Raw genomic sequence first — 24,377 nt, 5'->3', positions numbered from 1 at the left:
ATGACCTTAATGCTATATAATATTCCACCGAATGGATGTCCTTTAATTTACCTGACCATTCCTTTTTATTGACCATTTACTGTTTCCTACTTTCCTCAGCTATAATGTCACTTTAAGCTTTTTCTTTATTTTGGTTTATTTCTTTAGCACTGGTTTCTAATAGTGGGATTATTGGCCCAAACATCTGGCTTTCCCTTAAGAATACTGATAAAAACTGCAAAACTTGTTTATAACGGTTATCCACATTTCTACCCATCATATATTTTTAAAAATGTGTATGTGTGTATATATGCTATATATATGTATACATATATTTATACATACATATATATAATAAAACTAAATGCTGATGAGCATTTCCATGGTACACACACTAGGTGAAGATAAATATGAAAAAAATCATAGTTTTTTTTTTTTTTTTTTTTAATGGCCACATCTGTGGCATATGGAAATTCCCAGGCTAGAGGTCAAATCAGAGCTGCAGCTGCCAGCCTACATCACAGCCACAGCAAACCACCGAGCAAGGCTAGGCATCAAACCCACATCCTCAGGGCTACTAGTTGGGTTTGTTTCCACTGAGCCACAACAGGGACTCCCAAAAAATCATAGTATTAATATGTAATATAAATAGCATTTCAAACACGTGTATTTATTGACCATATTAAATGAGATTAAGAATACTTCGTTATAGAGTTTACAGGTTGAAATCGAAAAGATCAGCATTTTGGGTTCCCTACATTATGTTTAATTGGTTGTTTGAAAAATGGTCTACGTTCCATAAAATGGTACATCAGGATAATAATATTATGTTACACCAACATAATAATGTTATTATGTTAAATCAGCATAATAATGTAATATCTGACTTCACTGGGAAAGGATCGACTCTCAAGCAGAAAATTGTTCTGCTTGCAATTACTCATCTAAATTTATAATGCTAATTTGCACCTGTCTAGCTAGCACCTTTTATCAGAGGGCCTCCTTCTATTTCTTTTCGGCTGTAATTAAACCAGCAGTTAGGAGAGTATTCACATTTTCTTTCCTTCAAAAAGGAAAAATAAATTTAGATGAGGGACATGCCCTTAATTTGAATGAGACTTTTAGATCACTTTAAAAAAACATAGCTCAAGTGAATAGGCAAACAAATGAACAAAAAACCCCCAAAATTTAGTGTGTGGCCAAATGACACTCATCTGCATATCGTACTATAAACCATTTGGATTCAACCAATGCTGATTTTGTTGTAATTTAGGTAACATCTAAATTTGAGTTACATCTTTTTAAATACACAAATTATTAAATAGTTATTACTAGAGAAAGTGAATGTTTGATCAAAGAACACAATGTTATTTTGAAACCACTTTATAGACACCCATGACTAATGTACCAAATATATGTACTAACAAGGCTGGTTACTTGTCATAATCCATTAACCTAGTTTTGCTACTGCTTGCATTTGTACATATCTACACACATTTCCTTTAAAATATTCACACTGTGCTTCTCCTCACTTGAATTACAATTAATAAGATTTTTCTAGACAGAACACGGTGACTGAAAATATAAAATGTCTTCATTCATTTGGCTAATAATAATTGACTTTGGTGCTAAACTTGATCTGAGCTCACTCATCCCCCACTTTCTTTTTTTTTTCTTTTTCTTTTTAAAATAACTTTTATCTGTAACATAGTAGGCAATGCTATCAAAGCCTTCCAGTAAAATCCCGTACTGACCTTTCACTTACTAAACGAGAATGGTCCTTAGCTGGCCTCTAGCAATATGTGTTCCATAAGCTGGATGCATAAATAGCAGTCTTAGAAGCATTCTTTTATAAGGAGCATATTTAAAATTCAACTGTATTTAACTGTACTTAAATTTTATGCCAACCAATCCTTCATTAAACAAATCCATGTACCTGAATGAAACTGAATTCCCTCCAATTTAAAGCATTGCTCACGGAAGGGATGGAGGTGACTGCCAGGAGGGAAAGTAAGCCAAGGCTCATTATGCCAAAGGAGATATACATTTCAATTCTCCAAACTTCTTCCTCGTTCCAAGAGTTTTCAATATTTGCATGAACCTAGCAAGAAAGCAAACATAAATTTCCTTTATTTGGTAGAACATTAACTGATTCAGCACAGTTCACTCTTGGCCTAAGAATATATCATATATGGACATATTTAAGTGGCAATAATTCAATTTAACAAACTGTTATAGAGAACCTATTACTGGATGGTATTTTTCCAGGTGTGGGAAAGGAAAGAGAGAATTCAAAGAAAAGAGGACCAAGATTCTCTCCTTCCTCAGACACCTGTGAGAGGGGTGGGTTTATCTGTTGTCATATTTGCAATGCATCACGGTGAGAGGGACCCTGTGTGTTCCAAGACCATGAGATATGAGCGGTTGGTTCCAGAGCAACACAAAAGTGGACACAAAAGAAGTACTGGCAGTCAGACTTAGTTTTCAGGTTCTTTTACAAGTCCGTTTAAACTTGGTTGAATATTTTGGGTACATTCTGGCATTAGTTCAACTTAGAATCCAGGCAGGGAATTTCCAAACTATGTCTGTCTTCCTCTCTCACAGAAGGAATATTTATATGTTGATTAATCTCTTACCTTCTTTTCCCTAGGAAGCAGGGATTTCCCCAGTGGAGCTCAAATATTTATCCACTTGAATGGCCTCATTAATATACAGTTCCAGCTGTCCAACCGCCTCATTCCTCATTTTCTACGTCTTCCCCTTACATTGATAATGCATTTATAATCAAGCCAGACATGATTAACTCTGAATTGTTGTATTCTGCATAAGGACTACTTTTAGAATTTCCTATTTATATGCAAACAATATGATTAGAGTATAAATCAAGGGTTGGATTCCTCGGGTTAAAGCTTTGATTTAAATAATATGTTAATGGAAAAGATTTTAACTTAACACCAGGTTAACTTTTTGTCCAACTTGGTTAACCAAACATATTTGAAGTTTTATTTATTTGTTTGTTTGTTTATATTTGCTTGTGCTCATGGCCATGTGGAAATTCCTGGGTCAGTGATCAAACCTGTGCCACAGCAGCGACCCAAGCTGCTGCAGTGACAATGCCAGATCCTTAACCCACTGTGCCACAAGAGAACTCTTACTAGAAATTTTAAAAAAAGAGAAAAGGTATTTCTTAGCCATTAGTTCCCTGAAGCAATCACACCAATGTCCAGAAAAGAGCCATAGAGCTCCTCTGTGGAAAAAGACTATTATTATCTCCTTTGTGTCTATACAACAATAGAGAATAACAGCATACTCCAGTCCACCCAGAAATTACAACCTGGATCTACCTACCCTCCCAATTCATCCTTTCATCCCACGAATGTGCTTTTTGGGTGTCTACTGTGTGTGAGGCACAGTTCCAGGCCTTCGGCATTTATCACTGAACAAATTGGATAAAGAGCTCTCCTCTTAGGAACATATATTCTGATGAGAGAGGGCAGACAACAGTAAATATAATAAACAACACAAATTATGTCGGAAGGTGGTAAATCTCACTGAACAAAGAGAAGGCAGAGCAGGGAAGTAGGAGGGGCTGGGAATATCAGGGCTGAGTCAAAGCAAGTGAAATGGTCTCCAATGAAGGCCTCTCTGAAGGGATAAGAACTTGATGAAAGAAATTTTCCCATATTGAGGTATGGGGAAGTCATTCTGGTTTATACATGATTTGGCCTGAACTTTATACTAACTAAAACAGCCTTTCTAGGGGTTCCAGTTTTGGCTCAGCAGGTTACAAACCTGACTAGTATCCTTAAGGATGGGGGTTCAATTCCTGGCCTGGCTCAGTGGGTTAAGGATCTGGCGTTGTCATGACCTGTGGTGTAGGTCACAGATTTGGTCTGGATCTGGCCTTGCTATGGCTGTGGCGTAGGCCAGAAGCTGCACCTCTTATTCAACCCCTAGCCTAGGAATTTCCATATACCACAGGTGGGACCCTAAAAAGCAAAAAACAAAAATAAAAACAAACAAACAAAACCCAGCCTTTCTTATAGCCTGTGAAACATACATTGTACATCTATTTTATCAAGTTATACAAAGGGTTCAGTCACAACCCATTGTCAATTGACGGTGGGCCCTAAGGGGAATTCAAACAAACAAACAAACAAAAAAACACAAAAAATGGATGAGGATTTCTGTGCTTTGAATTAAGACTTGTATTTTAGAAAGAATTGCAATGACCCCAGATTCTTATATCTTCCCATACTGAAAAAAGCACTAAAATCATTAACTTGATTTTAATCCATCCTTTCTGATTAACAATAATCTTTTATCAAAGATGTATGCTTGACTACATTCATTTCCTATCTAAAAAATTCATACACGTACTGGCTCCCACCCCACCTCTTCAGAGCAGTCCCCTCAGAGCTCCTGAGAGGAGGCGGTTTCCAGGCTACTGTCCTCAATTTAGAATGAATAAAATGCTCTTCTAGTCTTATTATTGATTGTTCATTGGTTGTGTCCACAAACTGAAGAAAAGATTTGAAGGAGGTGAGGAAGCTGATGGAGCATATATCAAAGCCTTAGTATTCAGTTAAGAGAAGTGCTTATGTCTAGAGAGAACAGCTTAAAGAATGTCAATCTAGTGATTTTTTTTTTAAGTTATTTTAGGTTTTATTGTTGCAACAATTTTAAGTGCTGGATGCTACATATTTGGACCATGATGCCTTGCTTCTTTTATAAAATGCTAAAGCTTTTACACATGTGTTTGCTGATGTCCTCAGTTTTTATTGAGAAATGCCACAGAGAGCTTCAATGAGACCTTATATTTGCTGAATGGAAATTATTGAGGAAAATCAGTCTATTCCATCATCAAGCCCCTTCCATGAAGCTATTACCTGAGATTTTCCTGAAGAGCTAAGTGCCAGAAAAGCTTCACCTGAGGAACCAGTATCTTTCCTGCTATTTGATAACAAAAACCTTGTGTGTGTCTCCTGATCTTGACTTCCTATTCTATTTTATATTTTCACTGATTTCTAATTTTATTATATATGTTTAATGAAAGCTGCCTTATTATTTCGTGGAACACGGCCAATTATAAAATATTAACTGTTTGATGCTGAAAGTAATCACTGCAATCGTATCATTTAAAAAAAAAAAAGAAAGAAGAAACCTAATTCTTCACTTCTGTTTTTATTCTGGCAGCAGCTTTTACCTTAAATGATTCTGAATTAGCCATGTAATTCTTATGCATAAAACATTGTTTAGGAGTTCCCGTCATGGCGCAGTGGTTAACGAATCCGACAAGGAACTATGAGGTTACGGGTTCGATCCCTGCCCTTGCTCAGTGGGTTGATGATCCGGCGTTGCCGTGAACTGTGGTGTGGGTTGCATACGCGGCCCAGAACCCAAGTTGCTGTGGCTCTGGCGTAGGCCGGTGGCTACAGCTCCAATTAGACCCCTAGCCTGGGAACCTCCATATGCCGCGGGAGCGGCCCAAGAAATGGCAAAAAGACAAAAAACAAACAAACAAACATTGTTTAAAGAACAATTATTTCCCCTCCCTTTAGCGTATATTTATATACCAAAATTTCTATTACCACGTATGTAAAGTTTTAAACTATTTTAAATCTCCTATTTTACAAATTATACTAATCAAGTATTTTATTAGCATCAGATAAATATCAAGCATATTCCATACCTGCTGATAAGCCATATTGAGAAAGAGGTATCTCTCTGACCTTCTCATGGGTAAGCAGAGGCTGTAGGCAACATGGACTGATGCGAAGAAAAAGCTGAGTAACCCAAGTTGTTTTCTACACTGTAACCAGGTCTCAAGCCAAGGTGGAAATCGCCTATACTTGGTGCCATAATAAAGCTGATAAGCAGCTGCCAGGAGACCTGCCAGGTAGACCAGGGACAGCAAAGTAATGGCAACGATGGGCAAGGTTTTATTCACAATCTCAATAGGAATCTTGTAAAAGTCACTCTGTTGGTTTCTAGCATATGGATGTATCACATCTCGGACAAAGGAATAAAGAAAGAAAAATGTGGCCAGGCTTATGGCTACCACCACTGGCCCTCTCCAGAGAGTAAATAATCGCAGGGGTAAATTTTCAATCTCCCTGGCTGATGATAATGATCCCAAGTCAACGGGAATGAAATTCAACTGACGGGCAAGTTCAATAACCTGTTGTCGAGCCTGAATATTGTTGCTGCATATGTAAACCTGTGGGGGAAAAAAAAAACAGAAGATTCATCATTACTACTGTTGCTTATAAAAATAGAAACAAACATTTAATCCATGGAGCATCACTTGTGATGACCTTGGATGATGCAAAAAATTAAGAATAAAGCATTTGTTAATTTATTAATCTATTTATAGGTTAAGATAGTGTCATAAAAACAACAAAGTCCTTGCTACCTTCGATGACATGAAAAACAAAATGCCCAAAAATCTGGCTTGAGGATCAGAAGTCCTCAGGGTAAAGGGAGGCAGGAGGAAGAAAGGTTTCTAGGCAAGGCTCTGAGCCCACAAGCTAAGGTCTTCCCTGCAGCAGCCTAGGTGGAGTCTGAGCTGCTGGCCGTGCCCCTCCCCCACCCAGCTCTCTCCCTCCAGCAGGAAACCCAGTGGGGCTGGCTCTCCAGGCTTTGTTAGACAGTACTCAGTACTAGGACTGTAGTGATTCTGCCCAGTAGAGTGATTGTAAGTACTGCCTTATAAGGGAAAAGATGGGTATGGACTCTGGGTGGCTGAGTTTGCGATTAAAACCACTAAATTATGTCATGATCTGTACTGTTTATAAAATTTATCTTTTGGCTTAGAAACCAATTCACCAAAACCATGGATAATCTCAAGTATATTTCATCAGTCGGAATTATGAAATTTTTCATCTTTAAGTGAGGATACTATTATCTGGGGGGAGAAAAATGGCATTATTAGGCTTAATTTAAATAGTAAAGTAACTGCCATTTCTAAGAGGTGTTACCTCTATAGGAAGTCTAATGATGTGATTGTGATCAGTGGGGGTTAGAGTGGGCTTGCAAACTATCAAAACCTCTTAGATATTATTAATGTATTTGAGTATTAAACAAATATTTGTTGAGCACTAAGTTCATTGCTGGCGCGAGCCATGATTACAGTTAGAAAATACTGCTATAAACTCTCAGAGCAATGTTCAGGAAAAACAAATTCCTAAATATACCCCTGAAGATGTTTCTATAAGGGCTCTGGAACAGACCACACTAAGATGCTTGCCAGCTAAACCTAGTTACATAATGGTGTGAATGTAGAGCTCTTAGAATTATTAATTTTATCTAACATTAGCCAGATAAGCGACAAAGTCTATACTATTACATGAATGTTCATGAACTTCTAAAATGGAACAGGGACAGTAGATAAATATATACTAAGTAAGGAAAAGCATTCTCAATTTATTACCGATCAGTGTATTACAAGTCTCAGTTTGTTACAGCTGTGACAATGGTGAATTAAACTTTTTGAAAATTCACTGGGAAAATAAACTAGATTGTAAAATTTTATAATAAACTTAAAAGAATAAATCAGTCATAAAGACACGAGGACTATAAGATACAAATGAAACTCTTCCTGTAGCTCACACCGAACTTAATCTCTGTTCCATAATTTTTTTGGTTGTTGAATAATTACAATTATCATGAATACGGGCAAAGGATTAAATTCAGGGTTATCTCTAATTTGCTTGATTTGTATCCACTGCTAAACCTTTGTGGATATGCAGAAACAGCCTCTAGGAAAGTAGGAAAGTAAGTATATATTCTTGTACCAGGTCTTGCAAATTAAACACCTGAAAGGGAATGGTTATCATGATTCTGATAGCAGACATCGATATAATACTTGATTTTCTAAGCCATCTACTCAACTGTCTTTATGGACAAAAATAATGACTTACCATCATGCTTCATTATAATGCATAAACACACTTTTGAAAGATTTTTAAGGTGCACTATTTTATGTGTTTATTTACAAAAGTTCTCATTCCACAAAAGCACTGATGGTGCTTCCCAGTGCTTTATTCTCAAGTTAAACTAGATAGAACCATGGAATAAAAGAGAAACAGATATCCAATCTGCTTCTACCTTCCCTACGCAGATTACAACCTACTCTTGAAACAAACTGTACTAAAGTTCTATGAATAATCTATGTAAAACAGAAGGGTACTTCTAAAGCGTTTTCTTGGAATCATATTAGAATTTCATACAGAGATGGGATACTGTTTGCCAAATAGCTGCAAGGAAGGAAGATGGGAGAATAGAATAGAGGGTGGGAGGGAGAGAGGGAAAGAAAAAAGACATGTTTGAGATTGCTGCTATTTTTGAGGAAGCAAGGAGATGGCCCATTATTCATCTACCACTCTTACCTTTTTCTTGAATTAGCTGATTATGACAGGTAAATTCAAATTATTTTCTCAGCTTTTCACATCATTTTGGGAACAGAAATGAGCCCATACAAAGTCAGGCCATGACTCTTTAGGAGCTTGTATGTAGTTTACAAAATGATAATTATTGGAAAGAATCAGAATTTGGCTTTTAACTCACTTTTTAAAAAAATTATTTATGTTTACAGCCACACCTGCAGCATATGGAAGTTCCTGGGCTAGGGGTCTACACCACAGCCACAGCTATGCCAGATCCAAGCTGCATCTGGTATCTATGCTGCAGCTTATAGCAACACCAGATCCTTAACCCACTGAGCAAGGCCAGGGATCAAACCCACATCCTCACAGACACTATGTCAGGTTCTTAACCCTCTGAGCCTAAGGGAACTCCTGGTTTTTAAATATATATATTTGTTTAACTAAGTACAAAATACCAGGTAAATAAGAATTAAATTTAAAAATACATACCTGCCGGCTGGCATCCTTAGGTCCTAACTGAAGTGCCCAAGCTGAGACCACATTAAATCCTTTCACAATCAAGGAGTCTGGGAACAATGAAGCCAAATATTCCGCATTGGATTCTGGGTATTGGTTTATTCTCATGTTGTTGCTCACATCAATCAGGATTTTACCCACAAGCAGATGTCTCAGGTCCCAAAGGGAGGTGTAATGTTCTCTATGTATAGCAACAAATATTATATTTGTTTTTATTAGAGCATCTTCATGGTGAGTGACATCTACTACATGAGGAAAAAACTCGGAAGCAAATTTAGGATTTCTGCTTCCTATGACCACATGATAGCCACATCTAATAAGTCGAATGGTCAGGGATTTAGCAAAATCCCCACTTCCAATTACACCTACAGTGACCTTCCTTGCATCTTTGATACCATTTATGCCATTAGGCAAAAAAGTTTCACTAAGGCTCTTAGGGCTTCCCATCATAGAGATCGATTCCATGATACGGACTCTTCCAAGGTCACCAGGGACGTCCTAGGGAGAGAAAAGAACACACTCATCAATTAACTATCTGTTGGGAGACATGTTTCTACAGTCTTTTCATAGTCTCTCTGCTTCTATTTTCTATCCTGAAAATTCCATCTTGTCTTGCTTGAAAAACAGTTGCTGTGCTGGTAAATAATTTAAGCTTAAGAACTAAGACCAAAAGGCATAAGTCATTCATGTGGTCAGCTGAATGAGGACATAATTGGTCTAGGTATGCCGGACCTGTGCAGATGGGCATGCCGTTTGCACAGCATGATAGGTCCTGTTAAGATAAGAGGATGATGAGCCTCATGGCCCCAAGGGGTTTATGAGGGGTCTAGCAGGATATGCATCAGCAAGGAGAATGTTTGGACCTAGGCACAACCTTTGTGGAAGCATAATGGTGGTTCTCTAGATGCTATGCATAGATAGCTGATGCCTGGCTTCCTCTTTACACATGATTGTTAAATGCTTAAAGGTCAGAGTAAGAGTTTAATCAGCTACATGACTTTAAAAAAAAAAACTATTCAGCACCTGCAGCCCCCTCCTCACTTGACGTAATCCTAAAGAACACAATAAAAACAGTGTGGTTTCTTGCGGCAGTGCTCTTGGTCCATGAGATCTCGAGTTCCCCGGTTCCCACCTTTGATTAAATTAAATGTCTCTGTGTCTTGTTTTATGTTAATCTTTTCTTAAGTGTTACAGCACCTGTTCTTTAACCCTCACCTGCTGAGCTGGTTCTCTGCACCTATCACCAAATATAAATAAACTTCTAGATGTTTTAACAACGTCCCTTGTTTCTGGAGGTAAAATTGTTGGGCAAGCTATATAACCTTGAACATAGCAAGACAAAATTTGTAAGCTAAAAACATCTTGAAATAGAAAAATGGACTGTCACAAAGTGGATGTGCTCAAGTGGAGCTTGACATGCACATGAATCACCTGAGAATATTGTTAAAAAGCAGATTCTGATGCAGTAGGTCTGGAGTGAGGCCCCAGATTTTGCATTTCTAATAATGTGGTGCCAATGCTGCTGGTCTCTGGGCCCCTCTTTGAACAGCAAGGCTCTAGAACACAAAAGGAAAGAAAATGAAATTTTCATCAGCAGACAACTTATTAAAAAACACAGTTCTATTAAGTTTGATTATTTAGCTTCTCGGCAGATTGGAAGTAACAAGCTAGAAATGCTGCTAGAAGTAGAGAAGGACAGTTATACTTCATCATAGCGTACAAGACAACCAAAGATGGAAAGCCAGTAATAAGCAAATGAAGCAAACTGTCTAGAGTCATTTGGAGTAGGGTCTGTAAACTATGCTCTCCTCAGTAGCCAGTATGTGACTTTATTATTAAATGAAAAAAAGCCAAATCAGCTACTAAAAAAAATGAACTCTGACTCTTAAATAATAGTTTAAGAAAAATAGGCACTAAAATATAACAAAGGATTAATTAAATACCAGAGACATATCATTCACCCTATGTCCTACTAACAGAAGGACAGCTTCCCTGTGAAAAGGGGGTTAGTAATGTGTTTATGGCCTTAATTACATAATACTTATGAAATCTTTTTTTCCTCCTTTTTGCATTGGTTGTATTGAATCTGATGCAGTTATTTTTTCCAGAAAACTTTGTCAATTTTTTTTTTTTTTTTATCTTTTTAGGGCCACACCCATGGCATGTGGAAGTTCTCAGGCTAGGGGTTGAATCCAAGCTGTAGCTGCCAGCCTAAACTACAGCCACATCAACAAGGGATCCTTGATCCATGGGACAAGGCCAGGGATCAAACCACATCCTCATGGATACAAGTCAGGTTCATTACCACTGAGCCACAACGGGAACTCCTCGACTTCTTTTTAATCTGAGTGACTAACACTTTTTAATCTGAGTGACTAACATCTGAAAGGTTCATGTGTGCGGTAACCTGCTCAAAAACACCAATCAGATTGCCATGAATCAGTGTCACTGTGAAGACTGGATGGAAAATACTGTTCCATTTTATCCTCATTGCACAATTTCCTTTATACAAACAGCGTATGTGGATCACTTCAGAGAACTTAATGCATTTTACAGGAACAGGTGGAATGTTTTAAACAAACATGTTTTTTTGGTTTTTAATAAATGAAATTTGAAATTTCTGGAGCCAGGAAAATCCAATTTTTTACCCTAGAAATGGAGCATGTTCAATGACTCCAAATACGTCAATAAATTAATCTTTAGAAAGATAATATTACTAATACTCATACAGCGTACAGCTGTTTGTGCTTTACAAATGAACTAACTGAATCCCCACAACTACCCTTGAGATAGGTACTAATATTGTCATGTCCATTTTGCAGATGAGGAAACTGACACACGCAGAAAATAACTGATTTGTACAAGGTTACAAGAGAGAAGCTCAAGGAACCAGGATTAGAACCCAGGAAGACCAACTAAGGTATGTGTCATGTGGGTATATGTTAGGAATTTAAGAAAGAGCTTTTTCTTTGGTTACGTGGGTGAAGGCAAGGTGGAAAAGTGATGGTTGTGTTTATGTTAGTATATTCTCACTGGCTTCCTGGCCATCTAATCAGTACGATGAAATTATGAATACTGAAGCATATGTCTTTTTTGACCTTGTCATTGCTCCTGAGCATTACTTAATCATCTTAATGTCTAACTTGGATCCTGGGAAAGGAGAAAACGCACTGTTTTTCAATCTATTACATAGTTCATTTCCTACTTTTCAAGACAGAAGGGGGAGTAATTATCCACTTTCCCTTGGAGTGATCCCGGCATCTACAAGAGCAAGTGGGGTTCCAAGGTACCAGGATAGAACAAAACTGCCAACATCCTCTGAATATCCTTGGCTATTTGGGGAATCAGGAGCAGTTGAAGGAACCAAAGGTAATTAATCAATGCTCATTTTATTAACCAATTCAAGGTGAACTGACCAACTCACCCAATCATATATATTATCTGAGGGTCAAAAAGTACTAGACTCTTATGCAGGAACCCATGTTCCTTTCTTTACCCCAGTTCCAAGTTCTTCTGAGTAGACTGTAGCATCTCCCCAGATATAAGAATTACAAAATCTTTAAGAATCATGATGATCAAGACCCTTTCAAATGAAAAAAAAAAAAAAAAAAAGAAAAACAAAAAAGTATCACTTATCTGCTTATTTTACAAAGCAAGTTCAAACCTCTTCTGCAAATCAGAATACGAACAGGTAAAAATACATTAGGGCCTAATGATGTCATCTCTGGGTCCCTCACTACACTGTGTGTTTTATACATATTAATAGGGGATTCTGCCCTAACATGTCTGGGCCTTATTCACACCGTATTTCTAATGGCAAGTTCTAACTGAACCCTTTAAGGAGTATGACTGTGACGATACACGGAAGTTGGCCTAATAAATGAGACCTTTTAATCAAAGTTGTAAGGAAAATAAAAGCATTCATAATAGAGAAAAAACCCCCAACTTTTAATGGATCTGAGATGGATTATTTGTGTGTCGCTGAAAGCATCTGATAATAATGCCATATGCTTGTGTGCTATTTCATAGTTCACAATATTTTCATATATACTACCTTATTTAATTCTCACATGGCTATGAAGTACACATTATGCCCATGTTAGATGAAGAGAACTTTAGCAATTTGCAGTTTGTAGAACACAACCAGACTTCAAATATGAGTCTTCCAACCTCTGCTTATTATAAAACTGTAATGCAAATATTCTATGGGGAATCTTAAAACTGTTGAGGTCACCAAATGTCACCCATAACGATAGTCTCTAAAAGAAATACTAACTCTAAACAATTAAAATACGAATCTCAGCTTAGAACAGTTTTAGGTAAATCCAAAGCTATAACGTTAGAAATTCTGGAAATAAATAAATAAATAAATCCGCTTTTCATATTTATTTATTTATTTGGTGTTTTTTTTTTTTCTTTTTAGGGCTGCTCCCACGGCATATGGAAGTTCCCAGGCTAGGGGTCCAATCGGAGCTGCAGCTGCAGGCCTGTGCCACAGCCACAGCAATGCAGGATCCAAGCCACATCTGGACCTACACCACAGCTCACGGCAAGCCGGATCCTTAACACACTGAGTGAGGCCAGGGATCGAACCCATGTCCTCATGGATACTAGGTCGCTAACTGCTGAGCCACAGTGGGAACTCCCTAATTTCACTTTTTAGATCAAAGCCAACCAAAGACCTAAATTTATTACTACAACAAAACAAAACATGATCGGTTGCTGGGAGCTCTGCAGATGTTCTGAAGGTGTGCACTGCTTCTAGAGGAGAGGGGAAACGAGCCGAGGAGTGGGTCTGTGTCCTATGGATCTCACTCGTACTCAGACCTAAAAGCAATTCATCTCCACAAACTATGGGTGCCAAGACACTGGAACAAAATCTCATCGATTTCCAGTTAGCTAAGCCATCACTTTGGCGCATTCAGTTAACAGCTGAGCTGAGGCTTACAATTGTGATAGCTACAAAAAAGGAATAAGTGAATAATGTCAATCGCTGAAAAAGGCCCACAAGTTTACAAAATAAGAGTAGGAGTTCCCGTCGTGGCGCAGTGGTTAACGAATCCGACTAGGAACCATGAGGTTGCGGGTTCGGTCCCTGCCCTTGCTCAGTGGGTTAACGATCTGGCGTTGCCATGAGCTGTGGTGTAGGTTGCAGACCCGGCTCGGATCCCGCGTTGCTGTGGCTCTGGCGTAGGCTGGCAGCTACAGCTCCGATTGGACCCCTAGCCTGGGAATCTCCATATGCCACGGGAGTGGCCCAAAGAAACAGCAAAAAGACAAAAAAATAAAAAAATAAAAAAAATAAGAGTAATAAACACCTTCCATGGTACATTTCCACTGACAAAGAGTGACACAACTACAATCTAAAGGCAGATGCTCCTGCTGTGACCCAGCATGAATATATTCAGGCCACTGTGCGTTTTGCACTTAAGAGATGAAGAAGAGAATCAAGGTGCTTACATTTAAGTTGTTTATACTCTAGTTAGGAAGAGACAGGCTGTACTTGGAATAAAAAGCAGAAAAAAATCCTCATATCAGCATATGATTAAGAACTAGATTGTACGATCAGCACAAAGATATTCTAGCAAATCGGTGAGAGAAAATATCATAGTGTTCCCTTTCCTCTTCATTATATATTTCTGTGCTCATATATATATATATATATAATACATACACAAAAATAGACATATAAATTGTACTTGCAAAATAGTCTTTAAATTACACAGAATGTCTTCAAGCCAGGTTCATGACAGTGTACCACAGGTTCATTCTAGCTTAAAGCTATAGGATCCCAAATTAAATTTGGCTTTCTGTGACCTTCCTTTGAAAGAGCTAGGGCACTGGTTCCCATATATGAAGCTATCATTAGTCTACAGCAATTAAAAATTATATGGATACAGTAGGGAGTTTTTCATAAAATTTTTAATTGAACAAATTGTCCTTTACTTTGAATATGTCTTAACTACTTTTCAGGGTCAAAATGTCCTTTTTTTCATAAGGTTATAACAGCTGTTTCAGTTGTCAGTCCCATATAGATCCTCACTTTCCTTTTTATTTTACTGGCCTATAAAATCTACCAGTCGAGAACCACTAACATAGAAGCACTCTATGAGAAGGGCTCTGTAGGCCTGCAGCAGAGAACACCCTTTTGGGAGGGGATAAAAGTACCCTGGGGCAAGCTCACTGCTGCGGAGATGTCTCCTTAATCCTCAAATGAAATATCCCATTCAAATTTTCTGTAACTAAATGGTGATGTTTACTTTGGGCTAAAAAAAGATAACCTCTACATTCTCTCCAGATTTAAATAAACATACAAAACCCAACTGTTTATGACAAAGAAGAATTTCTCTGAGGGTAGAGGTGGGACTTTTTTTAAATTGTTATTTTGTGGAAGAAGTTCTTAAGCCCTTTAGAAAACACCAGAGGCAAAGCTGAAATTCTGTTTGAAAAATTATGTGATTTCCTTCATATATTTATTTATTTTGTCTTTTTAGGGCCTCACCCGAGGCATATGGAGGTTCCCAGGCTAGGGTCAAATCAGAGCTGCAGCTGCCAGCCTACACCACAGCCACAGCAACGTCAGATCTGCACCAGGTCTTTGACCTACTCTACAGCTCATAGCAACACTGGACCCTTAACCCACTGAGTGAGGCCAGGGATTGATTGAACCGGCATCCTCATGGATACTGATCAGGTTCCTTATCACTGAGCCACAACAGGAACTCCTAGAATGTGATTTCTTAAAGCAGTGGGTCACAGAAGCAGCAGCAGCAGCAGCTTCAAGATCACCTGGGAACTTGTTAGAGATGTAAATTCTTAGGCCCTACCCCAGACCTCCCAAATCAGAAATCCTGGGGGTGGAACCCAGCAAGCTTTAATCTTAAAAGCCCTCAGGTGATTCTGATACACAGTAAAGTTTTTTTTTCTTTTTAGGTCTGCAACTCTGGCATATGGAAGTTCCCAGGCTAGGGGTTGAATTGGAGCTACAGCTGCTGGCCTACACCATAGCTAGCCACAAACCATGGGATCCAAGACACATCTGTAACCTACATGTGCCACAGCTCATGGCAACACTGGATCCTGGATTAGGTTAGCAAGGCCAGGGTTCGAACTGCATCCTCAAGGATACTAGTTCTGTTGGTGAGCCACAATGGGAACTCCTCATATTTAAGTTTGAGAATAACCACCCTAATGTAATGAGGTATTCACTGTTTGAATATTAAAATCCATTTAAGTAAGATGATTGAATTCTTTCCTTCAACTGAAACTCCTGGGTAATTTGTATGCATCCTCATTTAAAAATCATTTCCCTAAAATTATGAAATAGTAATTTTATTAAAACTATGCAGATTTATTCTTTGAAATTCCATTTATAAACTACATTAGTTGCAAGTGATTTAATATTTCACACTTAGATTTGAGCATCTTTTTTTTTTTTTGTCTTTTATCCTTTTAGGGCCACATCTGTGGCATATAGAGGTTCCCAGGCTAGGTGTCCAATCAGAGCTGTAGCCACCCGCCTACGCCAGAGACAGAGCAGCACCATATCTGAGCCGAGTCTGCAACCTACACCACAGCTCACCGCAACACCAGATCTTAACCCACTGAGCAGGGCCAGGGATTGAACCTGAAACCTGATGGTTCCTAGTCGGATTTGCCTCTGCTCTGCCATAATGGGAACTCCGCTCTGCCATGATGGGAACTTCATGTTTTTTAGAACCAACCAAAGAGTTTTCAGAAAAGAAATATACTAGCATTAAAACAAAAGCTTGACTAACTCCAAGCCTTCCAAAATTTTCAAATAACCAGGATTTTAATGAGACAAATTCAAAATTTCATGTAACTTCCAAGATATTTCTTAGGCTTGGTATGTATTCAGCGTATATCTTTATATGGGTATGATTTTGACATTTCTAGGTCCTAAATCACCAAAACAAAACTTTATTATGTTGCAATTACTAGGATAAGAAAGCAGTCTAATTCTTGTTAGTAAGATTTTCAACAAAAAAGCTTTCTGGTTAAATCTGGTTAGTCTGGCAATTTAATTTAAAAAACGTATTACCGGGAGTTCCCGTCGTGGCGCAGTGGTTAACGAATCCGACTAGGAACCATGAGGTTGCAGGTACAGTCCCTGCCCTTGCTCAGTGGGTTAACGATCCGGCGTTGCCTTGAGCTGTGGTGTAGGTTGCAGACCTGGCTCAGATCCCGCGTTGCTGTGGCTCTGGCGTAGTCCGGTGGCTACAGCTCCGATTGGACCCCTAGCCTGGGAACCTCCATATGCCGAGGGAGCGGCCCAAGAAATAGCACAACAACAACAACAAAAAGACAAAAGACCAAAAAAAAAAAAAAAAACGTATTACCCAAGGACTTCAGTTAATAAAAACTTTTAGGATAGTCTTCAATAAATTAAAGCAACTACATCCCACAAAACCTCCCCACCCACCCACTTCTCTTCTTTATCTAGGCCAGAGGAGACGCTATACACATCCCTCCATCCACCTCAGAGTTTAGCCTGCTGTGTCAACACAGCCATGAGTCTTGTGCAGACCTGGGCTTTCACTGCTCTGCACGTTAACCAGACCGGGGAGGATGTCTAAACGAAGCTGGGAGTAGAGGGTCATAATTTCCTCATCTTGTAACCTTGTTACAGATGGTACTTTTAGATAAGAATACCTGTTTTTATTCGCTAGCAAATACAGGTTTTTCTGTGGTTCAGTAACTCATAAAAAATCTTCTATGAAAGGGCTGGTATTCTAGCCTCTACATAAACCCACTTCCCTAATTTCAATGCCATACTGTAAAACAGGTTCCAAATGGCAACAACGCCTACTGGCACTATAAAATTTAGGGATCTCTGGCGATTGACATCAATTTACCAATCAGTCCGTAATCAAAGATCATAGAGATACTCATCCATCTATCTAGCCATTCTTCCCCAACCATTCCCCTACCCAATGTCTTATTAAGCCCTCTCCACCAGGCATTCGGCTTGGTGTTAGTACTTCAATGACACATAACAGGCACTGGCTTCCTGGCCATCCAATCAATACAGTGAAATAATGAACACTGAAACATATACAGCAACTTAAAAAAAATACTCTATTGAGATGTAATTGACATATCATGAAATTTACCTATTCTAATTAAATGTATAAATTAATAATTTTCAGTATATTTACAGTTATGCAACCATCACCACAACCCAATTTTAAAAAATTGCCACCAGCAGTAACTGTTATTACTCAAATCTTAATAGAACTGTCAAGGGTAAAATCCTCTTGGAAAAAAATCCTACCTCCCTTAGTGTCCTGAAAGAAGCCCCAATGACTTTCACACACAGCAGACTGTGACCTGAGTTTTGCTGACTCTGCTGGGTGCGATGGGAGCAATAGAGGGTTCTGCTCCCTGGGTAAGTGGAGAAACAGAACTGCAGTCTCAGAGCTGCCTCTTACCACAGTAGAGAACGACCTTCTAAAGCAGTGATGCTCAACTCCACCTGCACTGTGGAGCTTTATCACATAGTGATACCTAGGCGCCACCACCCTTCTACCCAGATTTTTACTTAATCGGTCTGGGGTTCGGCTTGGGCATCAGGATTTTTTTTTTCTTTAGATCCCAGGTGTTTTAACATGCAGCCAAGATAGAAAACAACTCTACCAAAAGAGTCAAGATTCAATCTAATATTCATTTTGGTATTTGGAGATAACAGATGTGGCTTTTTGATCCTCGATGACGCTCCTTTTCATATTGTTGTTTAAAATAATGAAAAATAATCCTAAGGAGAGAATAACGCTGGAAGCTGGAACATACATATGCAGCCCTTTCCCCTTTCCCACACAGGCAGGAGCCGAATCAGAAGGTCCACTTGCTATCTGCAATTTCCTCTCTTCATTTTCTTGGAAGGGGCAGTGCCATTCCTTAAAATGTGTCATCTCACAGCACAGCATACTTTTTGTTCCTGTTATCCCATAACACTCAATATTCAGAATGTTCCAGTGTGGTGATGACCTCCTCAGAGACATCTCAAACTTAGGTTCAAAACAAAGTTCTTTTTCTACCCAGGCCTGTTTGCATTCATCCAAAATTCCTTTCAGTAAATAATGTCATTACGTATTGGTTGCTCAAGCCAGAAATCTGGGAGTGATCCTCAAGCCTTTGCTTTCCCTCATAAAATGGGACATAAAATCCAACACCAACTTCTGTTCTCTGAAATATTTCTTAAATCTCTCTCCAATGACACCAACTTAATCCAGCTGTATCACCTCTCACCTGAACTCTATAAACATTTTTTAACGGGTCTCTCTACTCCTTTGCCTCTTTCCAAATGATTCTCCAAACAGCAGCTAAAATCATCTTAAAACATAAATCTGATGATGTATTTCACCTCCTTAAAAATCAATGGGCTTCCTGTTGCTTTTGAACTACAGTCACCTTCCTGACCTGAATGAACTTGACCTGAATGCTCTGAACGAACTGGCTAGCCCCAGGACACCTCTCCAGTGTCATCCTGTATGACTGTTACTCCCCGTAGTCTAGCCTCAGTATCCTTTTCTGGAAGTAAAGATCACTTTCCCATCCTAGGTACATTGCACCTGCACAATATGTCTCTCCAGTAGAACAATTCTCTCCCATATTGCTTTGTTTTGAGCCCTTGCTAAGTTTCCTTTCTTATGTAATTGTTTCTTTATCCATTACTTAGCCCTAGCTAAATTTCCATTCTTATGTAATTGTTTCTTTATCCATTACTGAGTCCTGGCTAAGTTTCCTTTCTTATGTAATTGTTTCTTTATCCATTACTATTTCCCCTACCAGACAATAAGCTCCTTGAAGGCAGAACCACATTTTTGTCTCATCCATCACTACCTCCACAATGCCTGGCACATAGTAAATAAGAATGCAATAAATATCCTTCGTTTTCAAATACATACAAAAACGTCAGGGCCAAAAAGAGATGTAATAGGTCTCTAGATAAAATCCCTCATTTTGCTGACAAAGACATGTGGGTCCAAAGGGAGTAAGTGATATGTCAATGTCATGATTACTGGCTGAGCACAGACAGAATACAGGCATCTCCTGGTGGCCCCCTTGTGCTCTTTATTGAAACCACAGTCAAACTTTTGGTGTACCTTCTTTCTCACCTTTCTCACTTACGTGTGATCCTTTCTTTGAAAAATGCTGTCATCTCTGCTGCTTTTTTTCAGTATTAATATATAATTATGTCATTCACTACAAGTCTATTTTCCATGTCACCAATACAATAAAAAATGACCCAGAGACACAGCTTTCATTTCATTTCTGCACGGTTAGCTCAAGTCATCATTATTGATATTGTCTCATTCCCTCACCCTTTAAAAAACCAACTAGCTAAGAGAAAGAAACTGCAGCCCTTCCAATTACGTTTCTAAATATCCTGCAAAATATCTAGGATGAGTATTTTTCTTCTGAAGATAGCTTTTAAGCTTTGAAATAACAGAGAGCTGCAGAACAAACAAAAAATAGAGCCTTAACAAACTATAAATTGGATTCTCCTTAAAAATGTGAAAGATGTCCTAATCCTTTATCATGATCATATGCAGAAAAATAATGAAAGTTGACTAGGGCCCACATTTTTAGACTTAAATCTAATCCATTTATGTAACTGCTGCTTCCAAAAGGAAGAAAAGTAAAAGACTGCCACCATTTTTCTTATTTTGTTTTGTCTTTTTAGGGCCTCACCTGAGGCATATGGAGGTTCCCAGGCTAGGGGTCGAATCAGAGCTGCAGCCTCTGCAGCAATGCCAGATCCAAGCCGTGTCTGCAGCCTACACCACAGCTCACGGCAATGCCGGATCCTTAACCCACTGAGTGAGGCCAGGGATTGAACCTGTGTCGTCATGGATACTAGTCAGATTTGTTTCCACTGATCCATGATGGGAACTCCTGCCACCATTTTTAAGAGAATTGAATAAACCGTGGCAAAAAGATTCTCTTAAAAATGAAACAAATCCAGGTTAACATAAATTAACCTGCCTTGGCCTCCATGGTACCATTGAAGTTGACATAAAACATGGAATTCCTGATTCAATCCCATGCGAAATAGTCATGGTGTTTACACTGGCAGATATTGAAACTGATGGAAACTGAACATTAAGTAAATGAGACAGGGGTTACTAGCCGTAAGGTTTGTAAATAATGCTAGGACTGGGAAATTGGTGTCCATGAGATACCTTTCAAGTGTGGGAGGATAAAAAAAATGTAGATAAAAATTTTAAATGTTTTATCTGTAGTACTAGTTTGTGACCCTAAGCCACCTTAGGGGGGAAAACACTGCTAAGTCTAATCAGGTGTTAAAAGTTTTCTTGGGTAAAGCCACTTTATCCATTCCCATATGGCTGCTGAGAAAAGTCATGTGGTTGGTGTCAATACAAGTTCATGGTTTCCAACCTAACTTCTTGTGTTGTCTATAGTTATTTTTCTCATCCCTTCTCAAACTCCCCTTATGATCCTCACCATTCCACACACTTGCCAGGCCATTAATTGTGCCCACCTTAGTGTCTGGCATACCACAATGTCCTGTTTGCATCCTGTCTTCTACTGAACTAGGCTTCTGCTACCCAGGGTAGATTTGAGTGTGCAGGAATTATGGAAGAGCAATTGCCCCAATTCTGTTCAACTCTTGGTTGGCTATCTTAATAAGTGATTTTGAAATATAATTGCTGGTTTCCTTGAACCAATTTTTCTCATATGTTTTTCAAGGGTCTTTTAAAAGTCCCACTTAAATGGTTTCCACAAAACGTGGCAAGCTCGAAAAACCTCTTGAGATCTAAATTCCTTCCCAATCAAAAAGAAATTCTTAAATCATGTTTGTGTGTAGAGGTTCAACTGTATATAACAGAATAAATGTCTATTAAACAAACAAACAAAAAACGGAGTTTCCATCATGGCTCAGCAGTCAACTAACTCGACTAGCATCCATGAGGACACACGTTCAATCCCCGGCCTTGCTCAGTGGGTTAAGGATCCGGCCTTGCCGTGAGCTGTGGTGTAGGTCGCAGAGGCAGTTCAGATCCCGCGTTGCTGTGGCTGTGGTATAGGCTGGCAGCTACAGCTCCAATTCAACCCCTAGCCTGGGAATCTCCATATGCCGCCAGCGCGGCCCTAGAAAGACAAAAACAACAACAAAAATAGGGCCTTAAAGAAAAAAATGTGTCTATCAACATGATGAAGACATAATAAAGGTGAACAAAAGGTGTGTAGGGTGTGGTGGGGGACGTGGTTTGAGAGAACTAAAAATGTTCCCTGTAGCAGCGGGGCAGTTAACAGGACTGGAATGTAATCAGAGTCAAGAGGATGGGGATGGGGCAAAAGTTCGAATTCTACTTCTCCCACTTTGATCCACGCTGATGAGTGACAATTAACCATGGCCTAGAATAAGTTATCCCATCTAAAAAACGTACCGCCTGAGGAGTAAAAACTGACACCAATCCTTCTCCAAGGGGTGGGGAAGATAAAGAGAAACCTCTCGACAAAAATTCTCTTTATCTCCCTGCTCTATTTTAAGAGCAGGATTTTTAGGGCATAATTTTCAACAAGTTTTGGCTGAGGCTGAATACAGGGCTCAGATAATTTAGGACACTCAAAGAAGAGGTCAATTACTTTCTAACACATAATGGCCTAAACACGCCAAGGTCACGTCAGTGGGTAATAAACAAAATGACTACTAGAAATATCCATTCGCAAAAGCAGCGCCGCAGGATCTTCAATGAAATGGGCTGCAAGAACGCAAAGCCATAAGGAGACTACCAGGGAGGGTAAGGTAAGGCCCCTTTGGGGGCCCCTCCTATCTGAGACTAGGTCTCTCCTGGCCTCCTTTCTCCTGGGCCCACCCAACCTTCTGGGAGCCCCGGGAGGACCCGGAGGAGTAAGGGGAGGAATCTGTGGAACAGATACCCTTCCCCACCCTTCCCACTCACCGCCTCAAGGTGCCAGGGACCAGGAAACCCGGCAGCCCTCGGCGGGCGCCGCAGAGGCGCGGAATCCCAGGAAAAGGGATGCAGCGCGTGGCGCCGATCGCATCCTGACCCTCAACTCCCCCAACTCCGCCGCTTACACCTCGTCGCGCGCCCTTCTCGGACCTGCTCACCTCCGCGCCCTCGGAGAAGAGCAGGGGCGGACCTCGCAGCTTCGGGCTAGCGGCGCCAACTCCCCAGGGGCCTGCCCCGAGCTCCGGGCCTAGGGACCGCGCCTCCGGCCGGCAGTGCAGAGTTGCTGCCGCGGCGGCCGCGCTCCAGCTGCTCCCCAGCCTCCCGGGGCCAGATCGCTCACGGATTGGGGTGGGGGTGGCGGGAGGGGGAGGGGAGGGAGGGAGAGAGGGAGGCGCGCGGAGGCGGGCCTCGCAGGACGCGCCGCCAGGGGCTGCGCGCCAGGAGGGCGCAGAGCGCGGAGCCTGCCTTGGACGCCGACTGGAGGGCCTGGCGGGCGAGGTGGGCTAGTGAGGAGCCTGGGCGGACTCGAGGAGCTCGAAGGGGGTGAAGGGAGAGTGTGGGGAGAACCCGGAGGACGTGGAGCGCTGAGGGGGGCGAGCAGTGAGGCGAGGAGTCCGTACTACGCGGTCCTGGGGAGCAGCCGAGTGTCCGCCCTTCGCCAGCCCGCCTCTGCAGGGCTCCGCTGGGGTCCCTTTTGAAACCGCTCTAGAAAAATCCAACCCGCTTTTCTACTCCACTGCTTGTGTGCTGTTATGGTCGCCTTTCCAACTCCAAACTTGGCTTTTTATTAAGCCCCCCGCCCCAGTCCCCTCTTCCCCACTCTCAGCTCCTGACAAGTCTCTGAAAAACTGCGCTTTTTATCCTGTTTGTATTTTTTTCCCTTACCTCTACCCTCCCAAATCATCTTTTGACTGAACTGAGTCCTTGGAATAAAATATTCACAAATGCCCTTTCATTCCCTGTTTCCTGGGACAGGAGAACCCTCAGAGCCGGCGGGCTGCTTAGTAGTTTGCTTGCTTTGACCTTCACTCAAGCTGGTGGCGCTCGAGCTTTGGTGCTGGAGAAAAGAGGGTTAGGACTGGGGTCAGGATACCTGGATTCCTGGGAAAGCCACTTAACTGCGAGGGCCGCAATGGCCTCGCTTGCTCTGGGCATTTCTGAGCTGTAAAGGCACCTTTGGTTTCGGGATTATGTAAATTTTCTCCCAGCAGATTGCGAAATAGTCAGGTATCCTTTACCTTTTGTGCTGAAGATGTCTGCAAAATAAGAGATCTTTATTCTCAGATATAAAATTGATTTCCTGAAAATTCTCAAATTTGGGGGATTTTTTTTTCGTGGTGGTAAACTCCTATTTCAGCAACTTTAAGCTTGAAAAAATTCTCTCTCGGTGGTTTATTAACCAGGAAAAAACTCTTGAAGCTGGTCTTGAATCGATCATTGAACTGCACTTTCCCCTCAGTAGTCTATACACAGATTAACCTTTGCAAATGCTGCTTTGGAAATACACGCTTTGTTTGACTTGACATGTGCC

At 40.2% G+C, this 24,377-nt stretch overlaps 1 protein-coding gene across 4 annotated transcripts in view; it reads right to left on the bottom strand.

Moving 5' to 3' along the window:
• STEAP2 (STEAP2 metalloreductase) overlaps window positions 1–23,994 on the bottom strand; it is a 30,903-nt gene extending 6,909 nt beyond the window's left edge. The window contains exons 1-5 of one of the 4 annotated variants that reach the window (XM_003357423.4): window positions 23,005–23,994; window positions 10,314–10,438; window positions 8,856–9,380; window positions 5,672–6,199; window positions 1,916–2,080 (exon numbers count right to left, since the gene is read on the bottom strand). In XM_003357423.4, coding sequence (XP_003357471.1) covers window positions 1,916–2,080; window positions 5,672–6,199; window positions 8,856–9,347 — 1,185 coding nt within the window. In that variant the 5' untranslated portion in view covers window positions 9,348–9,380; window positions 10,314–10,438; window positions 23,005–23,994. The other 3 variants (XM_005667577.3, XM_005667578.3, XM_013979664.2) reach the window with 3 other exon arrangements.

Source organism: Sus scrofa, chromosome 9 (genome assembly GCF_000003025.6).
Source record: "Sus scrofa isolate TJ Tabasco breed Duroc chromosome 9, Sscrofa11.1, whole genome shotgun sequence".
Taxonomy (NCBI): Eukaryota; Metazoa; Chordata; class Mammalia; order Artiodactyla; family Suidae; genus Sus; species Sus scrofa.
Note: the sequence above shows the minus strand (reverse complement) of the source record. Positions and strands in the feature narration are given on the sequence as shown.